Consider the following 17,735-nt stretch of genomic DNA (forward strand, 5'->3'; position numbering starts at 1 on the left):
TTTTAAGAATCCACGATTATAAAAATAATTTTTTTAAAAATCCGCGATTAATTAAATTTTTTTTTAATCCACGATTATAAAAATAATTTTTTAAAAATCCACGATTAATAAAAATAATTTTTTTTTTTAAAATCCATGATTATAAAAATAATTTTTTTGAAAATCCATGATTAATAAAAATAACTTTTTTAAAAATCCGCGATTAATAAAAATATTTTTTTTTTAAAAGTTCACGATTATTAAAAATATTTTTTTAAAAATTCACTATTAATAAAAATATTTTTTTTAAAAATCCGCGATTAATAAAATTTTTTTTTGATTAAAAAAAATATTTTAAAAATCCACGAGTAATGAAAACTAATTTTTTAATCCACAACTAATAAATATATAACAATTATTTTTTTAATCGTCTTCAAGAATCTAATGACCTCACAATGAATTTAACTATAATTTTCTAAATATGTTTGTGGTCAGCAAGTTCTTGATAATTTCACAAACACTTGCATACATATGTTGTAAAAAATAAATTCCATCGATTAGCAATGACCACCGACTAGAGCCTATATAAAGGAAACACTTGCGTTGGAAATCTGAACAGATCATAATCTCTCCATCTTTGGAAAACATTATGAATTTCAAGTATTACTTTGTGGTGGCCTTTGTTATATTGGTCGTATTCACGGTCCAATTGGAGGCTAAAAGTCGTTATCAAGGAGGTGGTGGCAAAAAGTCAAGTCCTAAATCTGGTAAAAGTGGTAGTAGTGCTGCAGCTTCCAGTGGCTACGGCAGGAACTCCAATCGGCAGGAAACTCAAACAACTGGCCGTAAAAGTGGAGTTAGTGCTGCAGCTGCTGGTGGCTACGGCAGGAACTTCAATCGGAAGGAAACTCAAACAACTGGCCGTAAAAGTGGAGGTAGTGCTGCAGCTGCTGGTGACTACGGCAGGAACTCCAATCGGCAGGAAACTCAAGCAACTGGCCGTAAAAGTAGTGGAAGTGCTGCAACTGCCGGTGGCTACGGCAGGAACTCGTATCGACGGGAGACTCAAACAACTGGCCGTATAAGTAGGGGGAGAGCTGCAGCTGCTGGTGCAGCGAGGCGAGGAAGTGGTAGAGGTGGAAGTACTGGAACAGAATTAATAAGAGCAGGTGTAAGTAAAATTACAAAATTTGATACGAATTTTAAGATTCGTATAATATTTCTTCTTTTTTCTTCCTTAAGGCTTATGTTGCCGGTGAAGCTTTTGCAGGAACGGGTGTGGCTCTGATTGAACAACTTGGTTGATATGATTTAAAATTTTTGTGATTAAGTCATTTATATAGTGAGAATCCAAACAAGTTATTTCCGTGTAAAAAATTCAAAGAAATTAAAAAAAGTTTATAGAATTTCAAATAAAATTATAACAAAAAATAATTCGAGCCTCCGGTTTATTTCCATGTAATCTCAGTTATGTAAAATTTATTTACAAGTTTTGTCGTACTATATTCCATACGGCTCTCGAAATCTAAAGTTAAGAGAAGTTCTGCTAACTTTGAATGGAAATAGTTTTTTTTCGCTTTGGGAGTGTCGGTTTAAATTTTCTCGCAAATTGACCTCTGGAACTTCGTTGCGTATGAGTATTGTCGTGATGTATACGCCATTGTTTAAAAATTTATAATTTGATATTATTTTTTTTTCGTCCTATATTATAAGGGCAAACGGCAAAAAAAAAATATTGTTTCACCCATTATCAGATCAAAAAAAAAAAAACAGAACGTGGATTTTTTAAAAAATATTTGTTTACCCATTATCAGATCAAAAAAAAAAAACGTGGATTTTTTAAAGAATATTTTTTTTATCCATCATCACAACAATAAACGTGGATTTTTTAAACAATAATTTTCCATCCATCATCACAACAATAAACGTGGATATTTAAACAATATTTTTCATCCATTATCAATCAGACCAAAACAAACGTGGATTTTTTAAAGAATATTTTTTATCCATCATCACAACAATAAACGTGGATTTTTAAAGAATATTTTTTCACCCATCATCAGACCAATAAACGTGGATTTTTTAGAGAATATTTTTCACCCATTATCAGACCAAACAAAAACGTGATTTTTCAAAGAATATTTTTTCACCCATCATCAGATCAATAAACGTGGATTTTTTAAAGAATATTTTTTCATCCATCATCAGACCAATAAACGTGGACTTTTAAACAACATTTTTCACCCATCATCAGACCAATAATTGTGGATTTTTTAAAAAATATATTTCATCCATCATCACAACAATAAACGTGGATTTTTAAAGAATATTTCTTCACCCATTATCAGACCAACAAACGTGGATTTTTTAAAGAATATTTGTTCACCCATCATCAGACCAATAAACGTGGATTTTTTAAACAAAATTTTTTCACCCATCATCAGACCAATAAAGGCCCATGTGGCCCACATGGTTGTTGACAAAATGTTGTTAAAAATCAACGCCTAAAGGACTTATGGCCCTTAAAAAACATTGTTAAAAATCCACGCTAAAAGCCCATTTGGCCCTTGAAAAACTATTGTTTAGAAATCCACACCTAGAGGACTTACGGCTTTTGGAAAAAATATTGTAAAAAATCCACTGCCAAAGGCCATATGGTCTTTGAAAAAAATTGTTTAAAATCCAGTCCTAGGGGCATAAACCCCTTGAAAAAAAAAATATTGTGAAAAATCCACGCCTAAAGGCCATAAAACCCTTGAAGAAATATTGTTAAAAATTGAATTCTGAAGGCCATAAAACCTTCGAAGAAAATATTGTTAAAATTCCACGCCTAAAGGACTGACCCTAAAAATAAAAATATTGCTATGGCCTTATGGCCCTAAAATAAAATTGTCAAAAGTTCACGCCAAAACCCCTTATGGCCTTTGAAAAATATTATTAAAAATCCAAGCCGAAGGGTCTTTTGGCCCTTGAAAAAAAAAAAAATATTGTTAGAAATCCACTCCTAAAGGCAATATGACACATGAAAAAATTAAAAAAAAAAAATATTCTTAGAAACCACGTTTAAGGCAGCATGGAGTGAAATTCGAATACTTAAAACAGAAATCTCCACCTTTATGTTTGAAAATTTTTTTACTTAATATTTCAAAATACCTTTAATTACATCTACACAGCCACATTTATTATGTACCACAATAATGATTGGGTAATAAAATTCAATGCATTGCAAATTTATTCCAAAATGTTGAACGTCGCTATGCATAACATTTTAAAATTTTCCAAATGTAATGTAACATTTTTTTTTTTCAAATGCAAACTATATAAGTGACCTAAAATCGTTGGAATAACTTGCAGTTTGTTTCGAAGAAATATGAAATTTCTTTATATGGTCGTAATTGCCATTTTAGTGGTATTGGGATTTTTAACTGAAAATGTCATGGCAGAGCCTCAACTTTTCCCTGCCCTGAGTGGATTTAATCTTGGTTTTGAGCCAATGGGTGGTGGTCATGGCGGCGGTAGAAAAAGGAGAAGAGGTTAAATTGGTCCTGATATTCATAAGTGATTAAGATATATAAAAATAAAAATTAATTTAAAAAATAATCGAATTTTTGTTTTTTTAAACAATATTTTCACCACTCAATAGGCCAATAAACGTGGATTTTTTAAAGAATATTTTTTCATCCATCATCACAATAATAAACGTGGACTTTTTAAAAAATATTTTTTATCCATCACAACAATAATAAACGTGGATTTTTTAAAGAATATTTTTCATCCATTATCAGACTAATAAACGTGGATTTTTAAACAATATTTTTTCACCCATCATCAGACTACTAAACGTGGATTTTTTAAACAATATATTTTGACCCATCATCAGACCAATAAACGTGAATTGTTTAAAGAAATTTTTCCATCCATTATCAGACCAATAATCGTCGATTTTTTAAAGAATATTCTTTCACCCATCATCAGACCAATAAACGTGGATTTTTTAAAGAATATTCTTTCACCCATCATCAGACCAATAAACGTGGATTTTTAAACAATATTTTTTCACCCATCATCAGACTAATAAACGTGGATTTTTTAAACAATATATTTTGACCCATCATCAGACCAATAAACGTGGATTTTTTAAAGAATATTTTTTCACCCATCATCAGACCAATAAACGTGGATTTTTTAAAGAATATTTTTTCACCCATCATCAGACCAATAAACGTGGATTTTTTAAAAAATATTTTTTCACGCATCATCAGACCAATAAACGTGGATTTTTAAAGAATATTTTTTCACCCATCATCAGACCAATAAACGTGGATTTTTTAAAGATTACTTTTTCAACCATCATCAGACCAATAAACGTGGATTTTTTAAAGATTACTTTTTCAACCATCATCAGACCAATAAACGTGGATTTTTTAAAGATTACTTTTTCAACCATCATCAGACCAATAAACGTGGATTTTTTAAAGAAAGAATATGTTTTCACCCATCATCAGACCAATAAACGTGGATTTTTTAAAGAATATTTTTTCACCCATCATCAGACCAATAAACGTGGATTTTTTAAAGAATATTTTTTCACCCATCATCAGACCAATAAACGTGGATTTTTTAAAGAATATTTTTTCACCCATCATCAGACCAATAAACGTGGATTTTTTAAAGAATATTTTTTCACCCATCATCAGACCAATAAACGTGGATTTTTTAAAGAAAGAATATGTTTTCACCCATCATCAGACCAATAAACGTGGATTTTTTAAAGAATATTTTTTCACCCATCATCAGACCAATAAACGTGGATTTTTTAAAGAATATTTTTTCACCCATCATCAGACCAATAAACGTGGATTTTTTAAAGAATATTTTTTCACCCATCATCAGACCAATAAACGTGGATTTTTTAAGAATAATTTTTCAACCATCATCAAACCAATAAACGTGGATTTTTTAAAGATTACTTTTTCAACCATCATCAGACCAATAAACGTGGATTTTTAAACAATATTTTTTCATCCATCATTGGACCAATAAACGTGGATTTTTTAAAGAATATTTTTTCACCCATTATCAGACCAATAAACGTGGATTTTTTAAAAAATATTTTTCAGCCATCATCAGACCAATAAACGTGGAACTATTTTTTATCCATCATCAGACCAATAAACGTTGATTTTTTAAACAATATTTTTTCACCCATTATCAGACCAATAAACGTACAATTTTTTTCATTAATTTGAAACATGCGTCTGTCAATATATTCTAAAATAGCCAGGACAGGGCTCATTATGTAATATCCTACACCACTACCACTGTGCATAAGCTTTTCACGTTCCAAAGGAATGTATAATTGTGAATATTTTATGAATATATAATATTCATATGTAGAGCGATTTTTATGGGATTAATGTATTCTTTATTCCAAATCACGCAGATGATTGATGAGAATAAAAATTTAAATAAATAAAATTTATTGTTTAATTTGTTCTGAAACCAAAAGTTGCAATGACGAACTATACAACGTTATTCGGCACATTTTTATTTGCCATAATTTTTGGCGCTGCCTCAGCTAAACCGCGTAGTGTAAGTACATAGATATGTATAACCGCCTTTTGTAAGACAATTAAGAATCCACTTGGACTAAATTATGGGCTAACTCTTGTTATTGTAGAAAAAATTTTAGTTTATTGAAATCAAAGAGGTATTAACATTCAGACACAAGATGCTGAAATATTTTGAAAAAAATGTGGCATATGACCCGTAATGAAAGATGCTAAATTTAAACATTTATGTTCTACATTTCTTTTCAGAACGAGTTTCCAGTTTGGCCCATAGATTAGATATAATAATATCATATTTATGTAAAACCTAAATAAAACACTTTTTCAAGGATGTGGTTTTTTAAAAAATAGTTTTTCAAGAACCTGGATTTTTTAAAAAAACTTTTTTTCAAGGACATGGATTTTTTACATATATTTTTTCAAGGACGTGGATTTCTTACAAACATTTTTTCAAGGACGTGGATTATATAGAAATATTTTTTCAAGGACGTGGATTTTTTAAAAATATTTTTTCATGGTGTGTATTTTTTAAAACTATATTTTAAGGATGCGGGTATTTAATTACTTTTTTTTTTGGATTTTTTTAAAACATTTTTCAAGCACATGGATTTTTTAAAAAATAGTTTTTCTAGGACGTGGATTTTTTTAAAAATACTGTTTCAAGGACGTGGATTTTTTTAAAAATATTTTTCAAGGACGTTGATTTTTTTAAATATTTTTTTCAAGGACGTGAATTTTTTAAAAATATTTTTTCAACTACAAGAGCGATACTGACAATGCGGCCTACTGCTACCGACACCTAACACAAAAGAGATCGTGCAATATGTAAAGTAATCCAGTGCAATATTTACAGTCGACGATGACGGTGAAGTCTGTCATAGTTTTTAAGTAATTTTGACGCTAATTTAATTTTTACATGTAAGCGATTTCTTTGTGTACAGTGTTTGTATCTCTAGATTGTAAAAAAGATGTGATATTAATATTAAGTATGTTTTGTAGATCCCCTGAAGATGCAATTTATTCAATTGCGAAATATTGGAAGCAAATAAATGAAACCAAATATGACCTAAAGCTCAACAACAAATACATCTGTTTTATTGGAATCAAAAAGGTCGAAAAAAATAACAACAATTAGGACGTGGATTTTTTAAAAATATTTTTTCAAGGACGTGGATTTTTTTAAAAATCATGGACTTGTATGTTTTAAAAAAATATTCAAGGACCTGGATTTTTTAAAAATATTTTTCAAGGACGTTGATTTTTTTTAAATATTTTTTCAAGGACGTGGATTTTTTAAAAATATTTTTTCAAAGATGTGGATTTTTTAAGGACGTGGAGTTTTTTCAATTGCCTGTATTTTTTTAAAATATTTTTTCAAAGATGTGGATTTTTTTAAAGACGTGGAGTTTTTTCAATTGCCTGGATTTTTTAAAAATATTGCTTCAAGAACGTGGTTTGTTAAAAATATTTTTCCAAAAAGCTGATTTTTTTTAAAATATTTTTTTTTCAAGGACGTGAACGTGGATTTCTTAAAATTATTTTTTCAATAACGTGGATTTTTTAAAAATATTTTTTCAAGAACGTGGATTTTTTAAAAATATTTTTTCAAGAACGTGGATTTTTTAAAAATATTTTTTCAAGAACGTGGATTTTTTAAAAATATTTTTTCAAGAACGTGGATTTTTTAAAAATATTTTTTCAAGAACGTGGATTTTTTAAAAATATTTTTCAGGAACGCGCACTGCGAAATATGAGCACTTTAGTGGAACTTTAAGGAAATTTGGAAGTATATAAAATTCATTATTTTTGTATTGCAATCGTAAGCTAAGTATCCCACCGTAAATGGCCCAAACACAGTTTCGCGATTTATTTCGCGAAACGGCTTCGAAATGCACTTAAAAGTTGCACTTTTGTTTCATATTTTTTTTTTTCTAAGAAATAGATTTTTGATTCATGATTTGGTGTGGGCAAACGGTATATCGGTATGCCATGATTTCTTTTTCTTAAAATTTTAGAAAGCAATTATGAGATTTTACTCTTTAAGAAATGCAAAAAAAAATCTTATTGTTTTTGCGCAGTTTTAATCGGAAAGAAGTGCTTTTTTTTAAGTTTTCAAACAATTTGTTTTGTTTTCCGTGGACATTTCAAACGTGATTTACGTACATTCACGTGTTATGATATATATAATCTGAAATATTGGATCCTCCTCTGTTCGGAAAGCTATAAAACAGATACGGGAACGCGCGGTTTTCGGAGATATTCATGTTCTTTCAAAATGACTTCGGAAATTTCTTTTAATTTAATTTTCCAAAAGTGGAAACAAGAACCGAAAATTGACTAAATTTTATTTTAATTCTTGGAAAAAATGGGCTCGCCAGTGTTAACAAATTATGAACTACGTTCTATAAGGTCAACTATTACTAGTTTGGTTTATAGAATAAAGATACGGTGGATTAAATCTTCGCGAAACTTAACGACATTTGGGATGAAAAATTCTAGTTGGCTTAAACACAAGGTTCCATTTCCAAAGACGTTGATAATGTAGCGAATGCCACCAGACGCAAAAAGGAATTTAAGGATTGTCATCCAAAAGTGCAAATGAGAAAAGTTCATAACCTTGTGAAGTCTTGCACTCAGGAGGAGTTAGGCAATCAAGGGGCTAATCAAGTTAATTATAGCCAAAAGTTCATGGATTCACAAAGTTCGGATGATAATATGTTTAGCTTATCACTGGTCCCGATTCAAATGAGTGCTATAAATGATGGTGAGAGTCAATCTGTAATTTGGAAAAACCCTTCTCCCTCTTCCACACGGTACTGTCGCCCCATTAGGTTTATTTTTGCAAAGGAAACATCTAACCTGATTACCTCTGAAGTAAATAACGTTAAAGAGCAAATAAAACACTAACTCCAACTACTGTAATCGTAGTTGGTAAGCAATTTCACGTTACAGCAACCATGATTTTTTGTAGGATTAACGGAAAAGTTGGTAACGTAGTATCATCCTGTGCATCATCACAAACATGCAACTTATGTGGCGCTAAACCTAGTGAGATGAATAATATAAGTGAAATAGCCAAGAAGAATATAAATGGATGTTACTTATCGCTAGGGTTATCACCCCTCCATGCCTGGATTCGATTTTTCGAATGTATTTTACATATATCATACAGACAAGATATAAAGTCATGGCAAGCTCGAGGACCAGAAAAGAAACAAAAAGTTGCTGACAGAAAAAAATACGTCCAACAAAAATTAAAGGAGGAACTTGGTTTAATCGTGGATATGCCTAAACATCAGTCTGGAATCTCTAATAATGGTAATACGGCGAGAAATGCTAAAAAGTCATCTGGAATCACTGGTGTAAATTTCCACTTAATTAAGCGCTTTCAAGTGGTGTTAGAGTGTTTAAATTGCGGACTTAATATCAATCCTGAAAAGTTCGATAATTACTGTAGAGAAACATTAGAATTATATTTGAAGGAATATTTCTGGTACTCCATGCCAGTAAGTGTGCATAAAGTCCTCTGTCATGGAAAGGATATAATAGCCTCTTGCATCCTTCCCATCGGACAACTTTCTGAAGAAGCTCAGGAGGCAAGAAACAAAGATTGTAGGAAGTATCGCGAACTCTTTACAAGAAAAACTTCAAGGATTGTATTAGAGTTGTTGATTAAAATAATACCTAACGATGAACTTTAAAAAATAATTCATTAACAATAGTTTAAAAAAAACAAATACTGTTTATTTAAAAATGTAAATAAAATATACATATACAGCCCTAGAAATAATTATATGGTACAGCCATGATTATCTTTAAACTTATAGTCAAGGACTATTATCCAGATGTTATTTATTTACAATAGTAGTGGTTAGTGTGCTTGTTCATACCTATGACTGCCGACCTTGTGTGTCTTATATACATATCCGTAATATTATTCAAATTAATTTTTCTTTGGTACAGGGAAAAATTTTAAAGTTATAATTTCACTACAAAGGACCTGAACAAAATTATTGACATAAAATGTATTTAGGATTAAGTACAATAAAGAAATATTCAATTTAGGAATAATTGAAATGGTTCCCATTGGGTTCTGTCCCTGGCTGCAGCCCTGGGAAACAATAAAATCGTGGAAACTGCTTTATGGACAGAAATCATGCAATCTAAAACAGCTATATCATGATTTTTTTACTTTCCTTACAATTTTAAATCAGATCTGTCCAATATAACTAACTGCTTTCAATAGAAATTATGAAACTCATCCCTCACAAGGTGTTTGTAACCTGCCTGACGACTACAATTTGGGTCTGGATCATATTAGTAACCAACAAAAACTTATGTAATCAAACGGTGCACTCTTTTTAAAACTTTTAATTGTAGAAAATAAACAAATGATAAAATAAAAATTAAAAATGGCAAGTTACAGTAATGTTAAATACTAAAATAATAGCAGAATTCCCTGAAAACATCAATGAGCAAAACATTACAGTTGCTTACTCAGTTGTTCGATAAGTACCCTATTGTACGTTCTCGAAACGGGTATATATCATCTAAATTTTTCGTTTTATGTCACTTTAAATGATATTACACCGTTATATTGTGCATATGTATCTGTCTAACAGGTACATGTGTTTTATTATGCTTCGGCACAATAAAGGACAAGTTTGGTGTTAAATTTGGCCTTTTTTTTAAATCGTCTATTAGTTATCTATCCTTTAAAGTTGAAAAATCTGCATATTGTTTGATTACGTAACGTTTTGTAGGTCACTTATTTGGTCCTGACCCAAATTATAGCTGCCAGGCAGGTTATAAACTACTAATTTGGATGTATTACACAATTGATATTGAACATTGTTATTTCTGTTATTTAGTTTCAATTGAAATGTTTGTAAAAATGTACAAAAATCTTGGTTAAACCTTACAGTATAACAAAACTTCGGCCTATATGCCAATATGCAATTGTCTTCTGGTTTCCAGGGTCATATTAAGAGACGGAATGATATACAAGCCATTCTGATTGTACTTAAAGTTCATGCAACTGCGTTGCCCATAATCCAAAATTAATTTTAGGTCAATATCTGTACTTAATCTTTTTGTATTAAAATAAGAACTTAAATATTTTACATTGTACCATATAAATATTTCTCAAGAAAATTCTTTAAAAAATATTGTTATTAAAATAACGGTATATGTATAAATGCCACAATGTGAAAAGTTATAGGTTATAATAAGCACCTAATATACTAAAAACATAAATTATAAAAATCCCCGTTATGTACATTTTTAAGAAAAATCTGGACATATTTATATTTGTACCATATAATTATTTCTAGGGCTGTATGTACATATGTATACATGATATTTGGGTCACACCGTAGCATGGACCAATGCTGATGTTTTTTGTTTTGGTTTTGTTTTTTTTTTGGCGGGGGGGGGGGGGTGGGTGTGGGTTATCCTTAAAATACACTCAGCACTAAAAATGTGACAGTACAGAAAAAACTACTAAGGGGTAGTTTACATTTACATTATGTAATTGTCATATGACATGAAATTTTCCGTCGTTATATATTCGCTAGTATGTGTAATATTGGAGATTTTCCTTACGCCATTTATATCGAACCTTGGACCTACCTCGATAATATTTCACATAGAGGTAGTCTATGTACAAGGAACATTTAATGGGAATGTGCAATCAAATAGGTTGGAAACTGTTACTTAAAATACGTCATACCGAGCGGTACAGTTCAATGGGGCTACACCAAAACGCGAGCATATATTGATAATAGTTTGTGCATATGTTTAATATCCTCTGAAACCTTTATATACTAATTTGCAGCGAAATCCGTTGAATACAAAAAACGGTCGCCACCGTTACATGAGCGCTACCGGAAACCGCGGGTATATCTGACCCATATTTAGCCCCATGCTACCCACTTATATAAGAAACAAATTTGCAAATTTTTGGTATCCTACGTCCTTTACTTTAGAAGATATTAGTAAAGTTCCACTAAAGTGCTCATATTTCGCACTGTGGAACGTGGATTTTTAAAATTATTTTTTCAAGGACGTGGATTTTTAAAAATATTTTTTCAAGAACATGTTTTTTTAATATTTTTCTCAATGACCTTGATTTCTTAAAAATATTTTTTCAAGAACATGTTTTTTTTTAAATATTTTTCTCAATAACGTGAATTTCTTAAAAATATTTTTTCAAGAACGTGGATTTTTTAAAATTATTTTTTCAAGAACGTGGTTTTTTAAAAATATTTTTCAAGAACGTGGATTTTTTAAAAATATTTTTCAGGAACGTGGATTTTTTTAAATTATTTTTTCAAGAACGTGGATTTTTAAAATTATTTTTTCAAGGACGTGGATTTTTAAAAATATCTTTTCAAGAACTTGGATTTGTAAAAATATTTTTTCAAGGACGTGGATTTTTAAAAATACTTTTTTCAAGGACGTGGATTTTTAAAAATATTTTTTCAAGGACGTGGGTTTTTAAAAACATTATTTCAAGGACATGGATTTTTTAAAAAAAATATTTTTTCAAGAACATGGATTTTTTAAAAATAATTGATTCAATGACGTGGATTTCTTAAAAATATTTCTTCAAGGACGCGGACTTTTTTGAAAAATATTTTTTTCAATGAAGTGGATTGTTAATACATATTTTTGTTATTTAAGAGATATTTTTTTAAGTACGTGATTTTTTTTTTTAAATATTTCTTCAAGGACGTGGATTTTTTAAAAACATTTTTTTAATGACGTGGATTTTAAAAACAGTTTTTCAATGACGTGGCTTTTTAAAAGTATTTTTTCAAGGACGTGGATTTTTTTTAAAAATATTTTTTGCGAGATTGATTTTTTAAAAACATTTGTTCAAGGACGCGCAGTTTTTAAAAATATTTTTTCAAGGACGTGGATTTTTTAAAAATAGGCTTTCAAGGACGTGTTTTTCTAAAAATATTTTTTCAAGGACATGGATCTTTTAAAAATTATTTTTCAAGAACCTGGTTTTTTTAAAAATACTTTTTCAAGGACCTGGATTTTTTAAAAATATTTTTTCATGGACCTGGATATTTTAATTATATTTTTTCAAGGACCTGGATTTTTTAAAAATAATTTTTGAAGGACCTCGATTTTTTAAAAATACTTTTTAAGGACCTGGATTTAAAAAAAAATTCAAGAACGTGGATTTGTTTGAAAATATTTTTCAAGGAACTAGATTTTTTAAAAATATTTTTTAAAAAACCTGAATTTTTTTTAAAAATATTTTTTCAAGGTCTTGGATTTTTTAAAAATATTTTTTTAAAGCCGAGGATTTTTTAAAAACATTTTTTCAAGGACGTAGATTTTTTAAAAACATTTTCTCAAGGACGTCGATATTTCAAAAATATTTTTATGACGTGGATTTTTTAAAAAAAAATTTCAAGGACTTGGATTTTTTGAAAATATTTTTCAAGGACCTAGACTTTTTAAAAATATTTTTTAAAAACCTGTATTTTTTAAAAATATTTTTTAAGGACCTGAATTTTTTAAAAACATTGTTTCAAAGACGAGGATTTTTTAAAAATATTTTTTCAAGGACGTAGATTTTTTAAAAAATATTTTTTCAAGGACGTCGATTTTTTAAAAAATGTGTTTTCAAGGACTTGGTTTTTTAAAAATATATTTTCAGGGACGTGGAATTTTTAAAAATTATTTTTCAAGGACCTGGATTTTTAAAAATTATTTTTCAAGGACCTGGATTTTTAAAAATATTTTTTCAAGGACTTGGATGTTTTAAAAATATTTTTTCATGGATTTTTTAAAAATATTTTTTGAAGGACCTCGATTTTTTAAAAATTATTTTTTAAAGACCTGGATTTTTTAAAAAAAATTTCAAGAACGCGGATTTTTTGAAAATATTTTTCAAGGACCTAGATTTTTTAAAAATAGTTTTTAAGGACCAGAATTTTTTAAAAATATTTTTTCAAGGTCCTGGATTTTTTAAAAATATTTTTTCAAAGACGAGGATTTTTTAAAAATATTTTTTCAAGGACGTAGATTTTTTAAAAATATTTCTCAAGGACGTGGATTTTTTAAAATATTTTTTCAAGGACGTCGATTTTCTAAAAATATTTTCTTAGGACGTGGATTTTTACAAATATTTTTTAGGACGTGGATTTATTAAAAATATTTTTTCAAGGACGTGGATTTTTAAAAGTATTTTTTAAAAATATTTTTTCAAGGACCTGAATTTTTTAAAAATATTTTTTCAAGGACTTGGATTTTTTAAAAATATTTTTAATGACGTGAATTTTTTAAAATATTATTCATGGATGTGGTTTTTTTAAATATTTTTTAAGGACGTGGATTTTTTAAAACTATTCTTGCAAGGACGTGGATTTTTAATAAATTTTCAAGAACGTTGATTTTTTAAAAACATTTTTTCAAGGACGTAGATTATTTTAAAATATTTTTCAAGGACTTGGATTTTTAAAAAATATGTTTAAAAAATGTTTTTAAAAATATTTTTTCAAGAACTTGGATTCTTTAAGAAATATGTTTTCAAGAACGTGGAGTTTTAAAAACATTTTTTTAAGAACGTGGAGTTTTAAAAACATCTTTTTAAGAACGTAGATTTTTTAAAACTATTTGTTCAAGAACGTGGATTTTTAAAAACATTTTTTCAAGAAGGTGGATTTTTTAAAGCATTTTTTCAAGAAAAACGCTGTTGAAGTTTCTACAAAAAACAACAGATTGTTCCCTTTTGACTTCTTATACCGCAGGTTATTATGATTTGACCATCGGCTTTGTGCGCATGTTATTTGGATATTAATAAGAGTCATAATTGAAGCCATTTATTTTTCAAACCTCCACAAAATGGCGCCGATTACACCAAAATCACATACCATATTTGTTAGCAAAAATTTTTCAACACATAATATTATTTGAGAGCTGTACATACCTGAAAAGAAAAAAAAATATTAATTTATTAATGGTTATGTTAGAATTGTAAAATTAAAAAATCGTTAAGTTTCGGGCCGGGCCGAACTTTTTATAAAAATAAACTATTAACTAATAAATGTCAAACTACAAGTTGTTCAATCAAAAAATTTAGCTAAAATCCTCAAGATACCGAAAATCGGGAGGTAGTGCTAGAGGGTGATTATGCTAAAATATGGATCTATGTTGACAATATTTGGTGGAAAACCTCAAATGTTAAAGTAGTTCGGTCAAACAAATTTAGCTAAACTCCTCAAAACACCTGAAATCTGACGTTACTGTTATATAGGGGACTATACCAAAACATGAACCTATGTTGACAATTCAATTACAAGAATTTTAGCTTAAATCTTGAAAATGCCGAAAATCTGGAGTTACCGTTATATTGGGAGCTATACCAGAACACGGACATAGTATGTTGACAATTTTTGGTGAAGAAGTTTTGTGGCCACTGGGAACAGCAGACGTCAAATTGCAATATATTGGGTGCCACCGTGATGCAATGGTATGCACACCCGCCTTGCACGCTAAAGGTCGTGGGTTCGAATCCCCGGCCAGTCAACATCATACACTTTTCAACGGTGGCAAAATACCCCTCAGTAATGTTGGCGACATTTTCTGAGTATTTCAGCCTTGTACAACTTCTCTACAAGTGGTGTCTTAGACACGCCGTTCGGACTCGGCGATAAACAGTAGGTCCCATATAATTAAGCTAATATGAATTGGGGTGCACTCATTGATATGAGAGAAGTCTCCCCTGTCCCTCATGGGATGTTTGTGGAACAATTATTATTATATTATATATTATTATACAAAACGTGGATCCATATAGTTAGAGGTGCTTAATGTGTACATATTGCCGATGAATAGTTGTGCCCTACGTTACAGTCCTGATACTAATTCACTTTTCGAGGGCTATAACGTAATGACCAGAAGATTATTGCGCTAGCCGAGCAAATATATAGCTTCAGATTTTGCAAGATGAACGTGGAAGGATAAAATGAGTTTGCCAAAACTCGCCAGACACCACCATTGTGACATCTGGTCAAATAAATAACCTGTCCTGCCAACGCGGCATTTCGCTTGGATTAGACCACCTTGTTGTTTTCAAAGTCGTGATAGTGACAGATCCAGTCCGAAGAGCAATATCTTTAAGGTCATCCGAAACACGAAGCAACTGGGCGAACTGAAGTTGAGTTGAGTGTTTGACTGGTAATCCTACTACTGAAGCCAGTCAAGGATGCCTGCCAGTAGAGGTGAATCGTGCAGACCGATTTCACTTCTGTCGCCAGTAACGAAGATTCCAGAGAGACAGGGACGTACGCATGGTTTGGTCGAGTAACATTTTTTGAGCTACTTTAACAAATTATTGCCTCTTTTCTATCTTTCTGCTGTATTTTTTCTATTTTTTGAAAATTTCAAATGGAATGTTGTATTGTTCTGAAGTTTCTATACTGAAAATGTACTTCTTGGACACGTTTTTTAAGAAATATTTTAAATTTTTCTGTTTGAGCGGTCTTTTTGAGATAAACTGCCAGTAAAATCTGAATTACTTTTTTATGCCATTTTATCATTTTCACATAATAAAGGAACGAGGAATTCCGTAAGTAATATACTTCATATTTGATATCACTGTGCGCCAAATTTTGAGTCATGGTTTATTGACCTTTTCTGACACCACAGCGTGATAGAAGACCAAAAATTAGAAGACACGTGTCCCGGCATTTTTCCCAATCACTTCGATATTCGCGGTTATGGACCCCCAAAAGACCTGAGGCCTTGATGTCAAAAGGGATAATTTCGTCAGGCTAATATATTCTAAACCGCTAAGAATGTGGATTCACTAGTGGAAGCAAAGCTGTAGATCTCGTCTTAAAGAATAATAATTGTGAACACATAAAATCCATTCAGCTTCATCTTCAAGGTAAAATTTCCGTTTAAATTTTTTCTTCGATTTCGGTCTACAGATATCAAACCGATCAAAATTGTAGCAAACAACCAACTACAACAATCTAACATAGATCTCAATAAACAATTTTCTAGAACATACGAACTCTGTAATAGCCAAAATAGCAAAACAAATGCGGTTTTTATCTCGGTTTATTCTCCATAAATACTAAACCGTTCAAAATTCAAACAAACAAACAAACAGCGACAATAATGTAGCGAAGTTATAAACAACTTTCTGGAACATACGAACTGTTCTTAAAGGTGAAAATCGCAAAAACTTTTGAAAATATTCGATTTTTATACTTTTTCTCAGATTCTACTCCACCGATGCCGAAAATTAAGGAAACAGTCAACAAAAATGTACCTAAGATCTCAATAAACAATTTTGTGGAACATCTGAACACTCTAGGAACTGTTCTTCCAGCTCCAAATTCGATTATTTTAGATCATATTCTTTCCTGTTCAAGTCCGAAAATAACAAACCTATCAAATTTCCTTGAGCTTTGAAAAATGTGTTATTTTCAGACCTGAGCAAGGGGAAACGTTAAAAATTACTTAACTGTTTGTGAATTTCAGTTTAAGTCATATCTATTCACTCCTTCAGGTTCAAAATTAAGTTTCAAATTTACATTATATCGGTACATTCCTTCAAGTATCTCTCACAAAAATTTGTTCCTATGTCCATAATTTATGGTTGAGAAGTTTCTTGGTTAGTGAGAACCATAAATGCCATATATAATTGTTCCACAAACATCCCATAAGGGACAAGGGAGACTTCTCTAAATGCCATATTATAGCTAATTCGGCCAGAAAACTTAGCTAAAACATCAAAATACCAGAAATCGGGCGACACCTTTATATGGCTGGTTTACGTGGTGGCTATAACTTTCATAGCTTCATTTAGTATGTTAAATATACAGTTTTGAAAATCACACCACTCGGGTAGAGATTGTTATTCCGTTATAGCATATTGGTAATTATATCCAACCTGAATTGAGAAACTTCAGAAGGTCTCCCAGACCTAGGTCGGTTGCCTCAGCAAGATCGTGTAGGAATGGCGGTCCTAGAATTTTCAATCTTCGTTGCATTTGTACAGGGCAGGAGTATAAGAGGTGTTAACACGTTTACTCCTTTTCTTCGTTTCCAATATATACCGTGAACTGCAAACAAAAAGACGCACTTTGTCCAAATTTCAGTGTTCTATCTCAATTTTTGTAGATGCTAGAGTGATTGCCACAGACGGAGGGA

At 30.4% G+C, this 17,735-nt stretch overlaps 1 protein-coding gene and 1 long non-coding RNA gene across 2 annotated transcripts; both read left to right on the forward strand.

The window, feature by feature from the left end:
- The first annotated feature begins 568 nt into the window (after positions 1–568).
- On the forward strand, positions 569–1,413 carry LOC141392628 (uncharacterized). Its single transcript, XM_073965559.1, has 2 exons — positions 569–1,150; positions 1,222–1,413. The coding sequence occupies exons 1-2, from the start codon at positions 629–631 to the stop codon at positions 1,282–1,284; spliced, it is 585 nt and encodes a 194-aa protein (XP_073821660.1). The 5' UTR covers positions 569–628; the 3' UTR covers positions 1,285–1,413.
- Positions 1,414–5,469: 4,056 nt separating this feature from the next.
- LOC141392629 (uncharacterized) lies at positions 5,470–6,636 on the forward strand. Its single transcript, XR_012409803.1, has 3 exons — positions 5,470–5,571; positions 5,799–6,467; positions 6,549–6,636. It is a non-coding gene; the product is annotated as an uncharacterized lncRNA (long non-coding RNA).
- Positions 6,637–17,735: the final 11,099 nt, after the last annotated feature.

The sequence above is a fragment of the Musca autumnalis genome, unplaced genomic scaffold (assembly GCF_047663935.1).
Source record: "Musca autumnalis isolate F117 unplaced genomic scaffold, ASM4766393v1 scaffold_2, whole genome shotgun sequence".
Lineage (NCBI taxonomy): Eukaryota > Metazoa > Arthropoda > Insecta > Diptera > Muscidae > Musca > Musca autumnalis.